Source organism: Scardinius erythrophthalmus, assembly GCF_964197995.2.
Source record: "Scardinius erythrophthalmus genome assembly, chromosome: 3".
Classification (NCBI taxonomy): domain Eukaryota; kingdom Metazoa; phylum Chordata; class Actinopteri; order Cypriniformes; family Leuciscidae; genus Scardinius; species Scardinius erythrophthalmus.
This window is the reverse complement of record NC_138223.1, coordinates 28936670-28959831: the sequence shown is the minus strand read 5'-3', so window position 1 is coordinate 28959831 and position 23162 is coordinate 28936670. Positions and strand designations below refer to the sequence as shown.

The 23162-nt window shown below is 37.1% G+C and overlaps 1 protein-coding gene across 19 annotated transcripts in view; it reads left to right on the top strand.

Annotated features, from left to right (window-relative positions):
* The window catches only part of lmo7b (LIM domain 7b), a 122055-nt gene that overhangs the window by 40806 nt on the left and 58087 nt on the right, over nt 1-23162 (top strand). For 5 of the 19 annotated variants that reach the window (XM_081361742.1, XM_081361751.1, XM_081361757.1 and 2 more), the window contains 7 exons: nt 75-277; nt 962-1006; nt 1484-1539; nt 1634-1805; nt 2921-3187; nt 4439-4547; nt 5641-5746. In XM_081361742.1, the coding sequence (XP_081217868.1) occupies nt 75-277; nt 962-1006; nt 1484-1539; nt 1634-1805; nt 2921-3187; nt 4439-4547; nt 5641-5746 (958 nt within the window). Of the gene's footprint in view, nt 1-74; nt 278-961; nt 1007-1483; nt 1540-1633; nt 1806-2920; nt 3188-4438; nt 4548-5640; nt 5747-6513; nt 7488-23162 lie in introns of those variants that run through there. The other 14 variants (XM_081361753.1, XM_081361750.1, XM_081361754.1 and 11 more) reach the window with 8 other exon arrangements.

The following is a 23162-nucleotide window of genomic DNA, read 5'->3' as shown; positions in this document are numbered from 1 at the left end:
TCTGCAATACTCTGCAGTCATTATAAAATGGTGAATAGTGAACACTGTTATTATTTACTTTCTGCCGGTAATAGGAGCAGAAATGCCTTGCTGTGCTGTCCAATGGAAATACTACCTCTCATATTCCACCTCCCATTGCTGCCACTTCAGTGGCATCCAGTCAGATTGCAGAGAAGGAGGGAGCAGAACAGAACAGACAGGCCGCTGTGCAAATAGCAGCTGGACACCAGCCACTTAAGACAGAAGTGGAGTGCGATTCAACCACAAAGAGTCAGTGGTAAGAAATATGCCAAGCACAAGGTCAAAAATAAGTTGTAGTAGTGTTATGTTGTTCATGCCGATAACATATTAGGATTTTGCATTTCCCTAAATATTAGGCAAGTCTGGCAAAGCATTAATGCATATAATTTCAAAAGACAAGCCCACAAAATGAAGATGATTCAGTAATTTAATTAAAGACATTCAATAAAAATGTTATAAAGACATAACATCACTGTAGCAGAGAAGTCTTAATATATAGTATTCAACATAACTCGTTTGTTTGTTTTCATATCATTGAACATATCACTGGCGCCGGTACAGTCCACAGGAATCCATTTGAGTTTGCCAGCCAGTCTGAGGAAGTAGGCCCGTTCACACAGGACATATTTTTAGGACGTTTTTTTGCTGATGTTGAATCCAGCTGTGTTTTTCAGCATCTTGCGCTATGAGCACCTTTTTAACAAGGCAAAATTAATAGCATTAGTTAGTTTTATTATTGTTTTAGCATTTTTTTTAAATAGATCACACTAAATTGCCATGTTATATTGACAGCCCTGATTAATATGTATTGTCAATTTCAAAGTAGTAGTGAAATATTCTTGTATTGAGTGCAGTGTGGAGTTGCATGTACATGTTGCTGTTGCTTTGGTCATTTCTTGCATGTCTATCTATGTGCTGCTTCTGCTCTGTCCTGCTTCAGCTCAGAGGAGTCCTATGGGTTTGCCAAGCTTACAGTTTCCGACAGGTCAGTTTGCTTTTGTGGCTATATTTGCTTCTTTTAATGGCTTTTGTGGCATAAGGAAAGATGTGATGTAGTAAATCTGGCAGCACTTTTTTCTGTACTGAAAGATTTTCCACTGTCTTAAAGGGAACGTGTGTATTTTTTCCATTATTAAAATACTTTCTCACTTTAATGGGAAGAGAAAGTTATCAGTAATTCAGAGTTTTATTTTCCATGAAAAATGTAAGCAAGAGAATGTTAACAATTCTGTTAACAAATGTTAATTCTGATTACAATTCCATTTAGTAATGTTTCACATTGCCCTATCTTTCTCATCACATTCAGTTCTGTCCTCGTTGCCAGATATTTTGCAGGCATTTATTGTTGGTGATGCAAAAATAGCACACTTCACATTTAAATTTAGACTTGCAGTGGTCATGTGTTTTTTTTTTTCACTCATTTTTTTTTCTCCCTTTTTTTTCATGTGCTTATTTTGCCTAGGACAAAGTCAAAATCTACCCCTGCACTTGAAAGCCTTCACAAACAAGATGCTAAAGGTCTGATTACTTTTCGTTTTGATTATTCTTATGTGAGTTGTGAGTTATACAATATTATACAATGGTCCTCTTCTCTGGCTTGTCCCTTCATTAGCTGCAGGGAGCGGTAAAAAGAAGGGACAGCTGTCACAGGCAGAAAAGGAACGTCTGCAGATCCTGGAGGAGATGAGGAAGAAAACGCAGCTCCTCACAGACGGCAGTTGGATCCGTCAGCGAAATGCCAGCATCAACAAAGAGTCCATCACTGCGGGAACGTCAATCAAGAGGTCCCAATGAATAAACTGAATAAACATTTTCCATTATACTGTTTTGCACAGATTCTCTTTGTCAGCTTGTACTACTGTTTAAATGTTTGAAAAGTGTGACGCACTGAAAATTGAGCTTATGTTAATAGTTAAAATATATTAAAATAGAAAACGGTTCTTTTAAATTATAATAATATTTCACAATATTACTGTTTTTACTAGTGGTCGACAGATATTGTTTTTTTTGATTGCATATATATCATCTTTTTTTTAATTCGTATTTAATACATTTGAAATAAATGTTTTAAAATCTTCAAAATATGCTTATACTTTAGATGACAACTTCTTGATTCTTCAATCCAATTACAGTATTTTTCACAAAGAAATTAATTATTTAAAAATATATGAATAAAAAGGAAGTAAACTGTAATGGGACTCAGTAATCTGGTAAGTTAGTGCACACTGGGAATCATATTTTGTCAAATAAAGACAAGGTAACACTAATTTTACATACAGCACACAGTCAAAATTGCATTAAATTGGATATAGCGCTGCTTATTTTTAAATCAAGGGTTTAAAGTTTGTCGAGTGTGTGTCTCCAGTGAAGCTAAACTCTCCTGTCTGCATTTAATTCACACAGACCGAACGTCACGCTAAGAGTAACACTTTTATGCAGTCTACAAATGCGCATTTGAAATTTAAATGTTTATTAGATATTCAGAGATTTGTTTAAATTATATAAATGCATATTTGCTGAATGCTAACAGTAAATGAGTAAGTATAATAATAATATAAAAGTAAATTCTATACTTTTTTGCATACCGTTTACTTTTTTTTTTAACAGTTCTATCTAATAACGTATTAAATATGACTGTTAAACAAAGACCGTAAACGCTTCTAACACATCGCCCAATTAGAAAAAACAATAAGAAAAACTATATTGTCGACCACTAGTTTTTACTGTATTTTGATTAAATATGCTGTCTTGTTGAGCAACTGAGCATAAGAAACTTCTTTTCAAAACATAAAAAAAATAAAAATCTTACTGACCCCAAACTTTTGCATAATAGTGTACTTTTTGTCAACAGGGAATGCATCATTTCCAGTCTGTCTTTAACATCTCAATCTCTTCGCAGACATGAATCGCTGGAGAACCTCCACTCGACCAGCTCCTGGTCCAGGCAGTCCTACACTTCAGGCATCACAAACAGACCCCATTCTGTTCTGGGAAGCACTGGCTCTTACAGTAGAGGACGCAGCAGCTTGGGCCCTGGCTCAGCGATCTTCTCTACTGGTCTTAAACAGAGCTCCTTGTCAGCCTCCAACTTTCACACTCCACCAATCACAACTACGCCTGAGCCCTCGGTCCCTGAGTCCCGTTCAAACTCTCAGCAGAGTGGCAGGTATGAACTAGTCAAAGCAACCAAAGCATTGCTTTATGTAAAATGCATATTCAGTTTAAACACCTTTAAGCCAATTTTAAGTGCAGCTCTTTTTTCTTAAGGATCTCACTCTACCTGACCTTTAACCCCAGGTATTTTAGCAATCAGTGACTATGGTCGGAATGGTATACTCGTGTACTGCATATTGCAGCATATGACGTGGCGTACACTATCGTTCAAAAGTTTGGGATTAGTACAATTTAAAAAAAATAATAATTAATACTTGTATTCAGCAAGGATGGATAAATTGATCAAAAATGAGAGAAATATATTTCAAATAAATGATCTTCTTTTGAACTTTCTATTCATCGAATCCTGAAAAAAAAAACTTAAGTATCTTATCTTAGTGTCTTAAAAAAATAATCAGCTCAACTGTTCAACATTATAATGAGAAATGTTTCTTCAGTACAAAATCAGCATATTAGAATAATTGATCTGAAGGATCATGTGACACTGAAAACTGGAGCAATGATGCTGAAAATTCAGCTTTGTCATCACAGGAATACATGCGTAACTTTTAAAATGTATTAAAATAGAAAAGTCATTTTAAACTGCACAAAATATATCAAAATATTACTTTTTCTACTGTATATTATCAGTCTTGGTGAGCATAAGAGACTTCTTTCAAAAACGATTCTTACCAACCCCAAACATTTAAACGGTACTGTACAAAATATGCTGCATTGTCTAATGTATTGCATACAATGTTTAAAAAACAGTATGTGAAAGAGTATGCAATGTTCAACAATATTTCTAGTAAATAGTTGTATGTTACAAAACCTCACTACGTTCCAGGCTAAATCAACCATTTGTAGTCTAGCTTATCTTGGAAATACTGTTAATTTGTAATCTAATTTTGTGTAAAACTTTTTGCTGTTTTATAAATATGCAGTTAAAGAATGTAAAATGTGAAAATTATTATTGCTTCCAGTCCATTTGCTACACTGAAAACTCAAGTGGAGAGTATTGCATTGTTGGAAGCAGTATCCCACACAGCGTGCATTTTGACAGTTTGGGTTTTCCATGGAACACTGTGCATGCTGTGTTAATGTGTACAGTATACATGCAGCGTAGTATGCTATTCCGAACCTTACAGTACTCTGCCGCCAACCTCTTCTGTTAAATGCAGTCAAATTAGGGAAAGGGCAGAGCAAATGCTCTCTTGTTTCTGACATTGACACTGACTCTGACACTGGCATGTGGTGCCTGTAGGCTGCTCAGTGGCAGGCGGATGTGCTCGAGGTGCGAGCAGCCTCTAGGGAAGGGAGCCGCCATGGTCATCGATTCCCTGGAGCTCTGCTTTCACATTGGTTGCTTCAAGGTGAGACTAGAGGTCACCTGAAACTAAGAGCGAGCGGGTCCTTCCGTGGATCTGTTGCACCTAGCCTGGGTTTTTAACCTTCAGCATTTGGGGCAACAGGAGATCATTAGCCACCTAACATCAACAAATTCTTCTATTTTGCTGTAGGCAATCAGATTACAAGCATGAAAAACAAATTAGAAATGGTGTAGATTTCTATCCTAATTCATACTTTGATTCAAACCTGGGATTTATGTAAGAAAATGCATCACTAAATCATTCAAGAACTCTTATCTGAACATGTTTTAATTCCAAGTTAAATATTTTTTTGTTGAATTGAAAGACATCGTAAGTCCAGCCTGTTTTCTGATTGCCTTATTGCCAATTAACTTGACAAAATAAACACTCCTTCTGGCTAACCGCTGCACAACCTGACCAGAACCCTGCCAGTCACTGAACACACAGGCTTTTCTAAACACAAAACTATACCGCATTTTCCGGAATTAATATTTTTTGTAATCTAAAACATGCTGAGATTTTATATTCCAAAATGACGCATGTAATGATTTGTTGTTAAGTGAGGGGAACCAAAATATGTGTTTATAGTGTTGTTAATGGTTTTAAAAGCTTTGTTTTATTTATTTGTACATTACATTATTTCTGAATGTAATAATAAAATGTGACGTACACCCATTAAAAAATAAAATTCTCTCAACAAATTATAGTGCGACTTTTATAGTCGGGTTTGATTTATTTTCCGGAAAATAAGGTATTTGCTTTGATCTTTGGTCTCTTGCGTTCCTTCTAATGGTGTTTGTCCCTTTTAGATTCCTGTATCTGGTTGCAGGGGTTATTTTGTTTACGGTAACCGGTAACTGCTTGTTTCTTCACTGCATCACAGGACCGTTACATCACTGCTTCAACAGCTCTGACTAAAAAAAAAAATCACCTTTTCAAATGTAGCTATGGTGGAGGATCTGCTCACACTGACCCAATTATTAGCATTTCTGATTTGGGAGGCTTTGACTTTCTGCATGGAGTCATGGGAAGAAAAGGGTTCTATCCTCTCATCTTGATGTGTATCCGGACTCACTGTTTCTTGTTGATCTTGCAGTGTGTCAGCTGCAGGACTGACCTTGGGAGAGGGGTTGAGTCCGGAGCTCAGGTCAGAGTCAGACACAGACAGCTCTTCTGTAACAACTGCTACAGCAGAATCAGAGGTAAGCAGCAACCAACATGCCATTATATAAATGTATACAATTCAGCGGTTGCTTTGAGTATCCATACTAGGATCTGTGTCAAGAATGCTATTCCTTGATAAAATGACACTGCTAACACTGCAGATAGTTACACAAACTACTGCATCATTCTATCCAAATGATTCTAGTTCACTTGCCCTCACATGTATTATATTATATTATATTATATTATATTATATTATATTATATTATATTATATTATATTATATTATATTATATTATATTATATTATATTATACACTTTACAATAAGGCTTCATTAGTTAACATTCGTTAACTACTTTAGTTAACAGACTAATGAACAATACTTCTACATCATTTATTAATCTAAGTTCATGTTAATTTCAACATTTACTAATACATTAAAATCAAAAGTCGAGCATCTTGGGGCTACAATTAAAGGGAATGAAGCTGAATTTGACAATTTATGGTCCCCTTTTTTAGTAGTCTCCCTCAAAATGTATCACAGGTTTGTGAACAAGGTCGACTACATCTGAATTGGAAATATTAATGCGCCTCTATAAGCTGCTGTAAGGTATAATCTGTATATGTTATGTGTAAGTCTCTCTCAGTTATATGAGGGATTGAGTTCCCCCCCATTGAAAATTCCTTTGTCGTTTTGATCCTTAGCTCAGTTACATTCATAAATGGAGGGCTCTCAGTGAAACCTGCTTTAGTTTTTAAGAGCAGCTCGATGCTAACTGAAAGACTCTATGCATTTTCTCTTAGTCTGTCCCTCCTTCTCCAAGTGACCAGATTGCCTTGCAACAGATCGAAGAGGAGTGTACCACAGAAACGGCCTCAGGACTCAACTATTAGTAAAATCTAAACACTTTATCCACCGGCTTTATCCACTGCTTACTTTCACAGCTTTGACAATCAATACATTGAGACTGATATTTCTGTGATTGTTCTCATAGCGTGACAGCTACGTAGTGAAGAGTTAGAACATGTTATTGTGATCACTGCTGAAACCCCTGAGGTTGTTTCTGTACTGGCTGACATCCGTGGTGAGATGTAGTATGATCATGCTGAACAGTTATGCATTCCATGTGGCAAGTAATAACATGTCTAATCGGTCTCATGATTTCCTAAGAACTGTTTTATATTGTATTTTTTTTTGATGCAAGTCCTTGTTGAGAACTAATATGTTTAGTATATATGTTATGCTCATGTCTTTAATATAAGCTTTCCTCTCATAATTATTTAATAAATGTTCTAGCACACTTTATTTGGTAATGAATCACTTTTTCCCCCCTCTCATTGGTAGAAATCACATAGTGGTGATGGTGGAGGGAACGGGATGTAAAGGTTAAGTCACTGTTCTGTATCAATTAAATTAAAAGGAATCTTATGCTAAAGTTTTTAACAAGCTGCTTAACAATAGGTGGTAATAATGTAAACTTTATTTTATTTTGAAATGTTCTCCAGTAGGTGGCACTCTGGGTGTAACTGGCATAAATCTGTTATTTCCATTTAATGGATGCTAGGTTCTGCCAATCAGATGGCTTGCTAATAGAGGTTCTATTGCATATAATTGTAAGATCAAATTACCTGGGATGGTTCTTTCCGTGCCCCTATGCTGGACGCTTTTATTGGAAATTGACGTGGGTTTTCAGTCTCTCTCCCTGTATGTCATAGCCTAGTTAAACTGGCTAAACTAATAAGTGTTGCCATGGAAATAAAGCTTAATTTTAAATACAAAATTATGGACTGAAACTGTTTTCACTGAAACACTAAACCCCCTTATTTCTTTTAAAAACATCTTGCTGCAGCCCGTTTTGTCTGCATCATTATCTCTTCATATCCTGAAACGGATACATACTTCAGTCCTAATTTGGGTAATTTAAGAGTGGCTGTAGAGCATCACCAGACTTTTCTGCTTCCTGTCATTAACTTGCTCCCACTGTTATATCCATTCCCACCACTGTAAACTCATTCTTTATGGCTCTACAGTGCAGTACTTAATTGCCCTCTGGAGTGTTGGCATAACAGCTTCCTGCGTTGCTTTTTGCGGAATTTACTGTTTTTTTTTTGTTTTTTTTTGTTTTTTTTTTTACTAAAAACTTGCACGACTATAGACCCCTTCAATGTTTGTAAACATCGAACGCCTAGGTTGGGTGCGCGCGCAGCATGGGGTCATATATATGCCCCGTCTTTGCCATCACAGGAATAGCTAATAGCTAATGGCGATTGTCTGCCTGATTAGAGTCCTGCACGGGTTCGGACGGGTGACCCGCAAATTTTGCTCAAACGGGTGAAAAATATCCAAAGTGTGTCGGGTCGGACACGGGGGAAATACGGGTCTAAACACTGGTCTAAAACAATCACATGCAAACGTAAAAATATATTCAGATTTTTAGGAACACGTCTACAAAAATATGCCAGATTGCCTGTATTTCAAGTTGATAAAATAATTTAAAATCCACATCAGTTTATTTGTCCACGCGCCACGCCCTCCCAGGATCTTTCACTTTTAAAATTGCATAACCGCGCGCGCGCGACCTGCTCGCAGTCGTCGAGATGGATGCTGAGTTGAAGAAAGAATAGCTAGTGGAGATTGTAAAGTTGTCGACAGTCATCAAAAATGAAGTCCAGTGTGTGGGAGAAATTTGGAGTTATCTGAAGAAAATATTGTGAACGGCTTATTTGCTGCATGCATTTTCGTGTTGGATAGCCGCAAATGTGGAACTTCATCGTCGAGGAACCACGCAGATAACTGTGGTAACAAACCAAGCAGTTCTGTCGAACAGTACTTTTTTTTTAATTTAACACTGTTAAGTATGTGTATTTTTTATATAATAAACGGGCAGACTGGGACAATGCTACGATCAAAGATGCTCGTGTTTAGTGTTATTGACAGTTATTGTGACAACAACGGTATAGTTAAGCCCTGCGTAAACAAGACTGGTTTAATAGTTAGGTGAAGTTCGATATCTGGCATTAATTGTGACCTGTGTCATGCTACTTAGCAGATAGCAGCAGTATCTGAACCATAGACTTTAAAAAACTAGATCTGAACAGATGTCGTCTATTTTTTTTTTTTTTTTTTACCGGATGAGATCCTGCAGGAATCCGGAAAAACTTGACTCCACAATTGGTGTGATTTTCACAGGCCACGACGCAACAATAAGGCATTTTTTCTTGACGAGAAATTCTCTGGTTAACACAATTCAATGGGATGGAATGAACTTTCTGACCCTGACATGCGCACTGCGAACTTAGAATTTTCCTGTGACGTCGACCGTGAAGGGGTCTATAAGCGCTCCAATTGGTTTTGGCGGAAAAATAACCCAACGAGGAACACCATCTGCAATGGCGGGAATGCGGCTTTGTTCTTCTGGTGTTTTTATCCTGACATATCCAGTTGATTAGCATACCAGTGTAAATGGTGCACATCTGCCACCTACTGGCCTGGAGAGGGAAGCACTGGATTTTTGGGTGAACGGTTCCTTTAAAAAGGGGTTTATGCCTTTAAATGACCCAGAAATCAAAATTGTTTCTTTTATTTAGTCAAACTCATGTCTTTACAAACTAGTAGGACTGGTGCACTGTAAAAAAAAAAAAAAAAAAAAAAAAAACAAATCTGGCCAGGATGCCACAGACATGCACACCAATCTTCGGCATGCTTTCATTTATTTTCTATATGGATGGTATCTGATGAAACCATAACATAAAATCAATAAGCCAAATCGCAGAAACTGCGAACACTGCCCATTTTCATGTCAGTGTCAGGTAGGAGAAAGATATTTGTCTAGATTTATGTATGCTTATGTATGTTTGTTATAAACAGCCACTGCAATACACTCATGAAGTTAGCTTAAATGGAGTTTATTAGAAAAATTATATGAATATATAATAAATTAAGACATACGTCATACGTGATGCACAGCACATGCCCTTCTGTAACATCCATGACCCCCCCCCCCATTTCTGTAATAAACACGGAGATGTTAGTCCCTTCCGAATCGGTACATGAAATCAAAGACGTTGAGTGATAAGAATTGTAACTCAAACATCGTTTAGAAAACTAGCCCCGTCCGAGTTGGGCAAATGGCTGCATCCGAAATCGCATACTCCTGAATAAGTAATTACTCCACGGCCGCTAAAAAAAGTATGTTCTATATAGTATGAATGTGTGTAGTATAAATGTATGAAATACAACATATCTTCTAAATTTCTCCCTTTTTGTAATATGAAATAGTAAATCATATTGGTTTGGAACAATGAGAATATTTTATATTTGCACAACTGTGATAAGAAAATGCTGTTTTGATGAACATATGGTGCTCTTCCTTCCCTCTCAATACAAACCGCTATATCTTCCCTCAGTAGCCTGTTCTTCCCAGAATTGTTGTGGAAGTTATGACCTCAGTGCACTAGCCGCAAGGGTTCACATCACCCATAAAGCACAGCATTCCGCTCATGCGTGCAACCAAGTCTCAGATGTGTCCTCTTGCTTAGTTAGCCAGTGACGCTCGGTTCGTGCAATCTGAGCTTTATATCTGCTAGCTGAGGTCAACAGATTCCCTCTTGAGAGACCAAGAGACAATTGGTATCATTCTTCAACTGATTTAAATATATCCAAATTACCCTGGAATTGAATTTTGTATATGGGGGATATAATAGCCAGCCTGGGTCAGATGATGCTAAACAAAAGAAGGCCACTCAAATCGAATAAAATAAATTGTACCGTCTTACAATGGTGCCTGCCACGGATTGTTTTTATTTGTCCTCTGTCTGCAAAAGTCTCCCTATTTAATCAGCATAAGCTATTTTAGCCCTTTTTATTTATTCACGTTGACATTTAATCTCTCTATCTGTTGTGTTCAAGACCTGTATATTTTTTACCATTCCCTTTAGCCATTTCATAAACACACATGGCCTTTTTTAAGGCCACGGTAGCACTTCTGTGATTGTGCAGCGAGTTTTAATTTATTTATCTTACTTTGCCTGCATAGCAGATCTAGGGCTTTCCCACTAAACCCCTAAAGCAGCATAAGGGTTCTCAGCCAAATGTAGGATGTTTTGCTTTACCTTGTAAAGCATATCCGCAAACAAGAAGCCGCCCGGGATAGCTTGGGAACAGCGTTTGAGAAAATGTAGGATGGTTTGGAAAATACCTCCCACCAGTCTGTGCATATTGTGGTCTTTATGCGTATCACTCCGATAGGGTCTCCCAGACTATCTATTACAGGAAAGTCTGAATCCACATGAAATTGTAGATTACTGTACCACAGAGCAGTGTAATGTTGAATTGAAGGAATGAATTGTTCTCGGCGATCACTTTCCTGTTACTGTTTAGGTGCCTTTTGTGAAGAGTGTAGGCAATTCCTGGAAATCCATGTAAACTGCATTGTCTATGTGGAAAATGCACATTACTGAATTTCCCATAGGAATATGGAAATTCAGGACACTATCCTTAAACTAAACATGTGCAGTTACAAATGATTAATGACTTTTAATGTCCTGTGGGTTAAACTCCATTTAAATGATAGGGTTTATCTCTCTCTCTCTCTCTCTCTCTCTCTCTCTCTCTCTCTCTCTCTCTCTCTCTCTCTCTCTCTCTCTCTCTCTCTCTCTCTCTCTCTCTCTCTCTCTCTCTCTCTCTCTCTCTCTCTCTCTCTCTCTCTCTCTCTCTCTCTCTCTCTCTCTCTCTCTCTCTCTCTCTCTCTCTCCCTCCATCTCTCCATCTCTCCATCTTGTGTGATCTTTTGGTTGGATCTTAGAAAAGCAGTCCTGGACTGGGTCTCGGCCTTGGCTGCTGGACAGACCACAGTCTTACAATCCTGCGTCATTTCCAGATCTTTTCTTAAGTTAATATTAATAAAAGTCATTTTTCATCCTTTCCAGATCTTTTCTTAAGTTAAAGAGTTAGTTCACCCAAAAATGAAAATTCTGTTACTCACCCTCATGTTGTTCCAACCCCATAAGACTTTCGTTCATCTTCAGAACACAAATTAAGATATTTTTGATGAAATCTGAGAGCTGGATCATTCCTCCTGCAGGCTTATGGACACAATAACTTGCTGGCCCAGAAAATGTATTAAAGACATTGTTAATATAGTCCAAGTGACTCAAGTGGCTCAATCTTAAGTTTATAAAGCGACGAGAATACTTTTTGTGCGCAAAAACAAACAAAAATAACAACTTTATTCCACTTTTCATTTCCTTCTCTCTGGACCTCGAGTCTTTTTAATGTAGTGTTTAAGCGTAGCGCGTCTGTGTTGCACTTCACCATGTATCACACATGACCAGAGTCGCCCAATAGTGAGCCTACGTGGTGACGTGCAACACAGACGCGCTACGCTTAAACACTACGTAAAAAGACTCGTAAAAATATCTTAATTTGTGTTCCGAAGATGAACGAAAGTCTTACGGGGTTGGAACAACATGAGGGTGAGTAATTACTGACAGAATTTTCATTTTTGGGTGAACTAACCCTTTAATATTAATAAAAGTCCTTTTTCAAAAAGTTTAACCAGTCTTTCAACAACTGCAGGGATGTGTCTGAAATCACATTCTCTGAGTAGGTGCTTTTTTTTAAAAAAAGTACGTACTTTGTGATCATTAGAAAAGCATTTTCCGAATGTTATCTGGATTTATTACATCCGTCATATTCTCATTGTCATGTGACCTACCAGCATCAGTTTCATCTCCTCACTACCATTCACAACTCCTGTTCCGTGCCGTGGCCTCATGGGATAGTAAAGCACTTCAGAACTGCACTGGAAGTAGTAGTCCATCCGGGTACTTTTAGCATGCGTTATAAATACTGTGAATGTAGACATACTACTATTTTCACAGTCTGTTTTTCACCTGTATTTCTCTATAGTAGGGAATGTAGCCTTTTCAATGTAGCCTATGACTTTTTTTTTTTTTCTTTTTTTTTTTTTTCACCAAAAACAAAATATGTCATTTAAAGCAGAATGTCCAAGCTGCGTTTTTCCATACAATGACAGCTCAGTCAACTCTGGCTTCCTGTTGTGAAGCAATATATCATGTACACTAATTTGGGCACTGGTGAGGACTGGATCACTACACATTGGGTAGACTCAATTTCTGGTGACATGACAATGTCCTCATTGTACAACCTCACTACTGGTATTTATGAACCAATATCTTTACATAACATAAATTAGACTATATAATAAAGTACATTATGATTAATACTTTTTAAACATTACATGTGCAACATTTCAGCTGTTAAAGGGGTGGTTGATTGCTATTTCACTTTTTTCATTTTAAATACTGTGTAATGTTGCTGTTGGTGCATGAACAGTATCTGCAAAGTTGCTGCGCTTAAAGTTCAACGTAAGCGGAGATATTGTCTTTTAAAAATCAGGAAGTTTAATGCCTACAAAAACGTCTCGAATGGGACTACAACGAGATACTTCCCGGGTTTTATACGTAACTAACCCATACATTTACATCCACCCTCCCTCCGGAACATGTTCTGCTGTCGAAGAGGAGGAGTTATAGTGGAGAGCTGTAGCTGTCAGGTCTTCTGTGTTCAGGCTTCCTACAGACGCTGTAGTTCGTCAACAATGGTTAAAATTTAAGTTTGGTTATGTTCCTGACAATTACAATCGTAGTTTAGCTCTCTGTGCTGCACATTTTATGGAAGACAGCTTCCAGAATCTACACGAGTTCAATGCCGGATTCAACAAGAAACTATTACTACAACATGAAGCAGTTACAGCTTTAAAACCAGAGGCCACAACCTGCAAGTAAGGTTTAATCATTTTAAATGTATTTGCCTGTATAATTTAAGACGTAATGTTTTAGTTTTATCAAGGATGTAAAAAAATGCCAGCGCTGGCTTTAGTATATGACAAACGCGTACAAACATTTTGGACCCGAATTTGTAATATGTACAAATTTTGTAAACGTATTTTCCATGTATACTTGATGACGTAATTTTTTGATTTGATCAAGAACGCAAACCAATGCCAAAGCTGTTTGTTTATAGTAGCTAGTTAGTTCGATGCTATTTTGTGTGTATAAGACAAACGTGTACAAACTTAAAAAAATTATCGCAACAGCAAACTTCAGCTGCTGTTATCACATGTACACCTAAAGAAAACGACAAACTGAGTAAACTAAGCTTTGTGAATAGTTAAACGGTTGTTCATTCTATCAATAAAACAATATCTTTAAAAAACGGTATTACTCAGTCATGTATTCAGTTATATTAAATGTTTAATCAGGGGGAAAGCGTATCTCAAAAGCTAACAAACAGCAGTAGCATTTTCAAGTAACAGCGTATGGAAATTCTTTGAGAGAATAATAATAAAATAAAATAAATTACCATTCAGAAACGTTTAGTAAGAGCCGTGTTTGTGGAGGTTCTGCTTGACTCTCTTCATCACCGCTCTCTGGGTCTGATTCTGGCTCAAACTGATGAGGCAATATTGACACCATTACATTTGACCGGAGCACATGCAACTGTCGCCCGTAAAGGTAATGGGCGTGAAGATTCCGGACGCAGTTTAGCCAATTACAACACACCGGCCGAACTAACCAATCTGAGCTCATTGCCTCTTTCTGAGGGAGTGGTTTCATAGAATCAGGAAGTCAACCGGTCGTTCAAATGACAGAGGAGGAAGCGGCTTACAATAAAGGTGAAATTTATGAAAAATAAGGCGTTTTTTAACAAACGAAACACGAAGACATGTTATATTGCAGCCCATAAACACAATCAAGCAAAGAAAAAAGGCAGTAAACCACCCCTTTAATGAATAAATGTTAGCTAGATTGTTTTACCTGTCTAGTGATGTATATTTATGCTGACATTAAATAATGGTTTGTATTTCAAAAAGAAAAAATCTTTTGCATTGGCTCACAATGATTTTTGTGCTTCAGAAATTCTATTAAGAGAACATAGTGAGCACTGATGCTCCCTGGTTTTCATGTTGCATTGTGGGACTTTTTAGCAAGCAAATCACTGCACCAATTTTGTAATTGAGACAACCCTTAAATCTAATAAGATTTAATTTAATTGGCTGACTTCTGCAAATAAGGGCACACATATGTTGTTTATCAGTCCATCTGAAAACATGACATACCTGAATGCTTTCAGGTATGAAATACGTTGCCAGGTTAGTTACATATATTCTGTTTTGTTTTCTGAGTTATGTATGTATGTGTGAAATAGTTTGTAATTTCTGTCTGATGTTGTATTATAATAATAGCTCAGATAACCACTCACATAAATGGCAAGTATGAGCAAAACTAACAGATTAATGGACTCACATGCAGAGGTGGGTAGTAACGAAGTACATTTACTTAGTTACATTTACTTGAGTAGTTTTTTGGAAAAATTGTACTTTTAAGAGTAGATTTGAATGTGGGTACTTACTACTTTTACTCGAGTACATTTCTAATGAAAAAAACGGTACTTTTACTTCGTTACGTTGGGCGACGTTCCTCTCGTTACTTTATTTTAATGCAATATGTGTTGTTATGCGTAAGTGAGATGTATCTTTTTTCTGGGCTTGAGCGATGCTCAATTCACAAACGAATCACTCTTTTGAGTCGATTCTGTTCAAAGACTTCATCAAACAAGTTGGCAGATCTGTCTAAATCGGTTCGCGAATCAGTTTGAATGAACTGTTCAGTTCCTGCACGCACTGAATCATCTGAAGCGATTTCAATTCACACTCGACTCGGAGTCGTAACAGGAAGATTTAAGCACATAAAGAGCGTTAGGTGAAGTGGCCGTGGACCTACAGTACAGTCAAGTGAGAGCAAATCTGCAAATGCATCATATATTTGCCAGCGATGAAGATCTTTATTAGTCGAACATCTTCGTAAGCTGTCTGTGAATGAATGATTCCACAGGACGATATATTCGATTTCATTTCACTCAGTAATACATTTTACAACCAAACAGATTATTACGCCATGATAGCACTTCTAGAAAGTATGACATTACCCGTTTTTTGGACATTAATTTATACATTAAATAATCTACCATTGCCCACAGTTTATGAACACCCGCCATCCCGCGGTAGTTTGTGTGTATTGTTGCGCAGTGGCGTGCGAACTCGACTTGAAAACGAATGCCTTTAATTGCCTGCCGTAGACACAGTTAACCAGTTTAAACATGCTTGCAGAAATATACATTTGATTATATTTTGGAGAACCGACAGAAGAAGATTCGTCGATGTACTTTTTTTTTTTTGTTGTTCAGATATTCAGTAGCAGTCATGAGCGCGAGCACATGTGAAGAGTTTTAACTCTTTCTTCTCTGTGTCAATTGCATGCCTTTGAATGCAACACTCTACAGATTCACTTTATTTCAACATTGTCTTATAATCCAAATGTAGTTGTATAAGTTATATTACTATTATACAAACCAAAGGACAGGCAATGATTTTCTTTTTCAGGCTACAGATGGGAGAAAATGCTTTTTGTTGCAAAGAGAGCCAGACAGTCTACTTATGAAAATAATAGTCATTTAAATAAAAATAAAAAATTGAAATAATATAATTTTATATATATGACGACTTCAGATGCAAAAGCCTCTAAGTACCATCTGAAATTTTCTTCTAAAAGAGCATTTTTATCAAGCTTGTACGTTTATGTTCAGTTATTTCACTTAAATGGCAATGAAAAGTACCTATTAATTGTCATTAAAGTGAAATTACTGAACTTAAATATACAAGCTTGATAAAAATGCTTGTTTTAGAAGAAAGTTTCAGATGGCACTCAGATGCTTTTGCATCTGAAGTCTTCTTCATATATATATATATATATATATATATATATATATATATATATATATATAATCCGAAGTAAGTTAGGCTACTCGCTACTTGAATAGTTTTTTCATTGGATACTTTTTTACTCTTACTCAAGTAACTATTAAGATTATTACTTTTACTTTTACTTTGAGTAAATATTTCTATAAGTACTTGTACTTTTACTTGAGTACAGTTTTTGGGTACTCTACCCACCACATGTTATTTGGACATCTTTTCCTGTCTAAGTTGCAGTATATGTCTTTGTTGTCTGTAGTCAAAGTTTGGGATACACAAGACTATATTATAAATGTCTTTTGTCCTAATAAATGCTCTCTAATATTGAGCGGTTTCAAGGGTTATTTCTGTCTTCTCAGTTTTGGGATATATTCCCATTATATAATTTTTTTTTTTTTAGGTTTTGCAGAGAGTAATGTTCTGCTAAAATGTTTTAGCTGTTTGAAATTGAATCAGTTTATCAGTTGAAGAGGGCTTTTGGGACAAGCTCTCATTTTAGAGTTAAATCTCTAGGTGAGAGAAGGAAAGCAGAAACAAAATTAGAAAAAAATAAGATGGGAGAATGAGAGAAACAAAATCCATTAAATGTAGGACAGTGAAAAAAAAAATGGTGGAAAATTGAAAGGTTGCAGACTCTGTACCGAAAGTACAATGTAGAATTGATCTATAGGGAGATTCATAAAAAGAGTTTGTGAGCTTGTTTCAGAGAACTGTTTGCATTCTCGTGTTTGTGGTCTGAAGTCATTCCCATTAGCATCTTGTAACCTTTTCCTTTCATTAATTTTCCGTCAATGTTTTTGCAGAAAGTCTCTAGTGTATTTGTGATCATGTTTGACCCTCTTTGTTTGCGCACTTGGCTAATATCCATTCAAGAACATGAACTGGTTCATGTTTTGGTACTATGCTTCAGTATCCTCCCATCTCAGAGGCTGATAAAGGTCCATGTCTAAATTGCAGGTACTTTACTACCAACCTGTATGGTATTGTATAACACCTGCTCTGTACGGAGTGTAGGAGGGCCATTCTGCCTCAAAATATGCTTTATTATAAAATGACTCCATAATAATAGACCAGCTGTTCATTTCATGACATAGACAGGTGTGTGGATACAGAACTTTTCTGGAAAGAGACGATGGTTGTCATATCCTGCACTAAAATAGTCAGAGGACACAATGGATTGACTGTTCACCTTACTGCTTACACTGACCATATCCAGTTATACAAATCTGCTATAAATACTGCACACTCTAGTTACTTCTCTACTATTATTAATAATGCATCCTCTCGACCTAAAACACTGTTTTCTGTAGTTAATAAACTCACCAACCCTCCTGCACCCGTCATAAGTAACTCAACAGACCTCTGTGAGTCATTCCTGCATTTCTTTCAAAAATAAACTTGATAGCATTCATAATCATTTCCATGAGCACCTGGTGCTCTCACTGATTTTGCCCCCCCCCCCCCCCCCCCGCTTATCTCTGAGCTAATCAACAAAGCAAACGCATCTTCCTGTCATCTTGATCCCGCTCCTACTACTTTACTTAAAAAAATGTGCACCTATTACTTTACTGCCGATTTCACTTCTCATCTCCCGACTACTAAGTACTGGTGCTGTTCCTCTGGAATTAAAAACTGCTGTTGTCACTCCTGTTCTAAAGAAACCTGGCCTCGACCCCTCTGACATGGCCAACTACAGACCAATCTCAAATCTACCATTCCTTTCGAAACTGCTTGAGAAAGTGGTCACTGCTCAACTTCAAACACATTTGTCATCTAACAACCACTATGAATGTCTTCAATCCGGTTTCCGCACCCTCCACAGCACTGAGACAGCACTTCTTTGGGTTGTCAGTGATCTCCTTATGGCCACTGACTGAAAGGCTCCAGCAGTATTCTAATTCTTCTAGATATTTCCTCTGCATTCGACACAATCTCTCACAGTATTCTCATCTCACGACTCTCTGCTCTTGGTATTTCTGGAACTTTCATATCCTGGTTCACCTCCTACCTGTCTGGTCGCCAGCATTACATCTCTATTCACCAGGCTAAGTCCACTACTGCCTCTGTCCCACACGGTGTTCCCCAGGGTTCTGTTCTTGGGCCTCTTCTCTTCATCATCTACATGCTCCCATTAGGTAACATCATCCGTCATCATGGCTTTAAATTCCATTGCTACGCAGATGACACCCAACTATACATCCATTCTAAACGCAATGCTCCTTTCCCCACAAATTTCGTATCAGCTTGTATTGATGATATAAATGCTTGGATGACCAGTAATTTTCTCAAACTCAACACTGATAAAACAGATCTACTTCTTATTGGTTCTCCTCAAATTACATCCCGTTTCTGTTGACAATGTTAATATTGCTGGAGTTTTGGTTCAACCTTCCACCACTGTCAAAAACCTTGGTATAATCTTTAATTCCCCTTTTTTCTTTCTTCCACACATCTCGTCACTCACTAAGTCTGCCTTCTTTCACCTTCGTAATATGGCGCGCTTGCGTACATTTCTGATTATCAGCGATGCTGAGACCCTAGTTCGCGCTTTCATCACTTCACGGCTTGACTACTGCAATTCTCTTTTCTATGGCTTACCCAATTCATCAATAAATAAGATCCAATATATTCAGAACTCTGCAGCTAGGGTCCTCACATACACAAATAAATCTTCCCACATTACTACGATTTAATATAATACCTGGGCATCATAATTGATGACACCTTACATTTTAATTCACACATTAATTCCTTGTAACAAAAATTAATGAAGCTAGGATTTTATTTTAGAAATAAGTCTTGCTTCTCATTTAATGCAAGGAAGAAGCTTGTGTCTGCGACTTTCTTACCGATTCTTGACTATGGGGATGTAGTGTATCAGCATGCTCCTTATCATCTTGCCTCCCTGGATGCTGTTTATCATGGTGCCTTAAGATTTATTATGGATTGTAAATTTTCTACACATCATTGTGCATTATATAATAGAGTTGATTGGTCTTCTCTTGCTGTTCGAAGGAAAATGCATTGGTACTTAGTGATATACAAAGCAATTTTTTTTTTTTTGCCACCTTATCTCTGTTGTATGATTCAACAAAAAGCAGTCAGTAACTTCATTGCGTTCAGTCTTATTACAATCTCCATGTACCTCCAGCTAGAACTAATCTTGGTAAAACAGCTTTTAATTATGCTGCACTTTCAGAATGGAACTCTCTCCAAATGAAATTGAGGCTAAATCATTTGGTGTCTTTCAGCAATTTTAAAACTTATGCATGCTCTAGAAAAAGATTTAGTGATTTGCAAATATTTGTATAACTGGGCCGCCTATCTTGGCCAGGACACTCCTGTAAAATAGATTTTAATCTCAGTGAGGTTCTCTCCTGGTTAAATAAAGGTTAAAAAATAATAATAATACAAACTTTGGTTTTAATTATTAGATATAACCTTCTATTTTAACTGGCAAAATATAAAAATGGCCCATACTTTTCTTAAGAGATAATCCGTGCACCCCAGTATGTTTTCTCAGTCCCAAGGCCTTCTATGTGCCATACATGTATAGGTGTCTAAATGTAAAAAAAAAAAAAAAAAAAAAAGCCTGATAAAACATCTGATCTAACCTTTTTTATATTCATATCCAGTTTTTTGGCAAATATTGGTAAAATTTCTTAGTTATCACTGGCTCTCAGAGCTCAAGATTCCCATCTTTGGTGACTATGTTGAGTGTTTAGGATTTTTTCTTTTACAATGTACTGTGGCTGCCATGATGGAAATGTATAACTGTTCCAAAAAAGCACTGGTAAGAAAATATTTTGACTGGACCTCTTGAAACTTTACCCCTGACTTGGAGAATTCATACATTTTAAAGGATCATTGTAACTGGTTTTGAGAGTTGACTCTTTTGAGATGGCTTTATAAAGAGATTTTTGGAAAAAAAAAAAAATCTACAATTTAATGTAATAATGAAAAATTCAAAAAGTAATAGGTTTGGACAGTGATTAGGCATTTAGATGCCACTACAGTAAGCACCCACATCTACTGTATTATACATGTGCATTTTGTTTTTTTAGTTTTGTGTTTGTTTGAGTGGTGGGAGGGAAATCCCCCCTCTCTCACCTCACGTACCCCAATTTGGGAACCACTGCCTTAAAATCCCGGAATCAACTGAAAAAAGGTTCAATTATGTAACAAATCTGGAAGTTATTAAAATACCAGAAGACTTGTGGTCTTTCCCTTTGGTCAGTGTTTATTGGTTTTGTAAAGTTAGTGGGAGTGATGCATGAATAAAACACACAAAGGCGATTTTCATTGTTGTGTAACATTCCAGTTTTGAAAACTGCAGCATGAGCTAGTTTTATCACACTACAAATGATCAATTGAAATATACATGCACAAGAAATGGAAGAATGGAGCGGCTCCATAACCATGTAGGCTATATTAACGTGAATGTGTTTTGTGTGCATTGAAATGGCTGCGTTAAGCAGGTCAAGTGCTCTGCCATTTCGTTGAAGTCACAAGTTAGCATTATGGATCAGTGTCTTCTGTTGACCTGATATTGTTTTTCTTACTGGGTCACTGATATTTAGAATGAGAGTGCCACAGCTTCAGCCACGATTGGTTCTCGTTTACTCTTGTGTGTGTGTGATCAGTGTGCATCAGCCCACACAGAGCTCATTTCACACGTTCTTGCAGTGTGGAGGGTTCACAGTGCAGTGCGGCAAGACATTCCAGCCCTCTCTGGTATCTTTAATTGCTCATTTATTTTCTCTCATTGCTCTAAAATATTCCCTGCTATCTCTTGATTTTAAAAGGTGCTTTTTAATAGGGCTGCACTGAGGACTCCATTAACACACTGTGTTCTCCTCTTATCCGTTTTGAGAGCGAAAATAAGAGAAGGGCCATGCCAAGGGCTGGAGGAGGAGATAACACTTTTATACAGTGACCTCCATTAGAAGAATAATTACTTGGGCCCAGAGTCAGACACTGCGATGCTTGGTTAGATGGTTTATTGACAAAAAGTAAGAGAAGAACATTATCCAAAGAGGAAAGCGATTCAGAAGCTCAAAATATGCAAAACATTACATGCCCAAACGTGATAGAATGCATTAGTGTGCACTTAATTGTGTTACTTGTGCTTAAGTTGCACTTACAGTGAGCATTAGGATTGCATGGCTTTTAGTGCTCTGCCCATAGTGCAGCATTGGGAATGTATTGCGCAGTTAACTTTCTCAATTCATTAAGCTGTATTGTTGCTTTCCATTCACTCCTAATGCTCTCCATGAATGAGCCCTGTGTACCATTGTGGTAAGTTGCTAAACAAGGTCCTTTTTTTCACACTGGTTAATTAATCAATCATTAGTCTCAGCCTAAGATGTCACGTCCACAGACCGTTGGCTGAACGTCTCATGCATAAGGCACCCAAAATTGGAACGACACTCTTATGAAGTCATCTTGACTTGCGAATAAACTACAATGGAAACACATTTGCCGAATAAATCCCTCGATGCGCTACAGAAACTCACGTGACTTTGCCTCAACAGTGGACTGGTGATTGGACGACAGGACTAACCAGTGGGCCAGCGTCATTGCACAGCATCTGAAATGTAGATTTGATTTGAATGCCTGAGCCAAAGTCTGTCATCAGAATGATTTAGTATAATGACCTTCCAAAAGTGTCTCGCATGATTGGATTCCCAAACACCAGGCATCCGAACGCAAGCTAACATGACAGTGTTTATTGCGTTTTGTCTGCGCGCTCTGAGATGCAAGTCATTTATGATGTTGGGAAAAAAAGAAAACCCACAGTGGCTTTCCCCCGAATGCAGCAACTTCCATTTTTGTTACAGATATTTTGGGCCAATTTTCCAGGAAGTGACTATCTTGTTCTCTTGGACGCATGGGATGGAAACGCTAATGAGAAACATAGCTAATGAGCGCTTATCAGGATCAGCTAAATGCTGGATTTTCGAAAGTATGTAAAGTTCACACCGTAGACTCTTTAAAAGATATCCAAGAGTTTTGCTTGAGACACTTACTCTGTAAGGGACATTGACTTTACATTTGCACGCCTCTCGACATGACGCTGAACAAAACAAAAGTTTTCATTTTCATTTGTTTTAGTAGGCTAATTTTAAGTGCTGTTAGCCTTTAATTTTTTTCTCGTATTTTTATTAATTGTGTTAATTTAGTACTTTAACTTCAGCTTATTTTATTTCAGAAAGTTGCCATGGCTAAATTTCAAATTTTCATTAAAGGTTTTAAGTTGATGTTTTTCCATCTAACATTTATTTTATTTTAGCTTTATTTCAGTTAACATAAACAATGTTTTAATAGATTTAGTTTTAGTCAACAATGACAAAATCTTAATCACTTCCACCCTGAACTAGGTACATTAAATTCCCATTTCTAATGAACAGGTTTTGTCCCCTTGGAATTATAAGGTTCTATCTGCATTCTGAGCAGTTTTGAGATATTGAGCTTTAAAGTTTTTGCATTCCATTCGACTGTGTAGAAAGAACCTTTTTATTTTCTAAATAAAAAGTTCCAAAATGTACACAACTTAAAAAACGACATCACATAATGTAAAGAAGTGGTCACAGAATAAGAATATGTGAATAACTC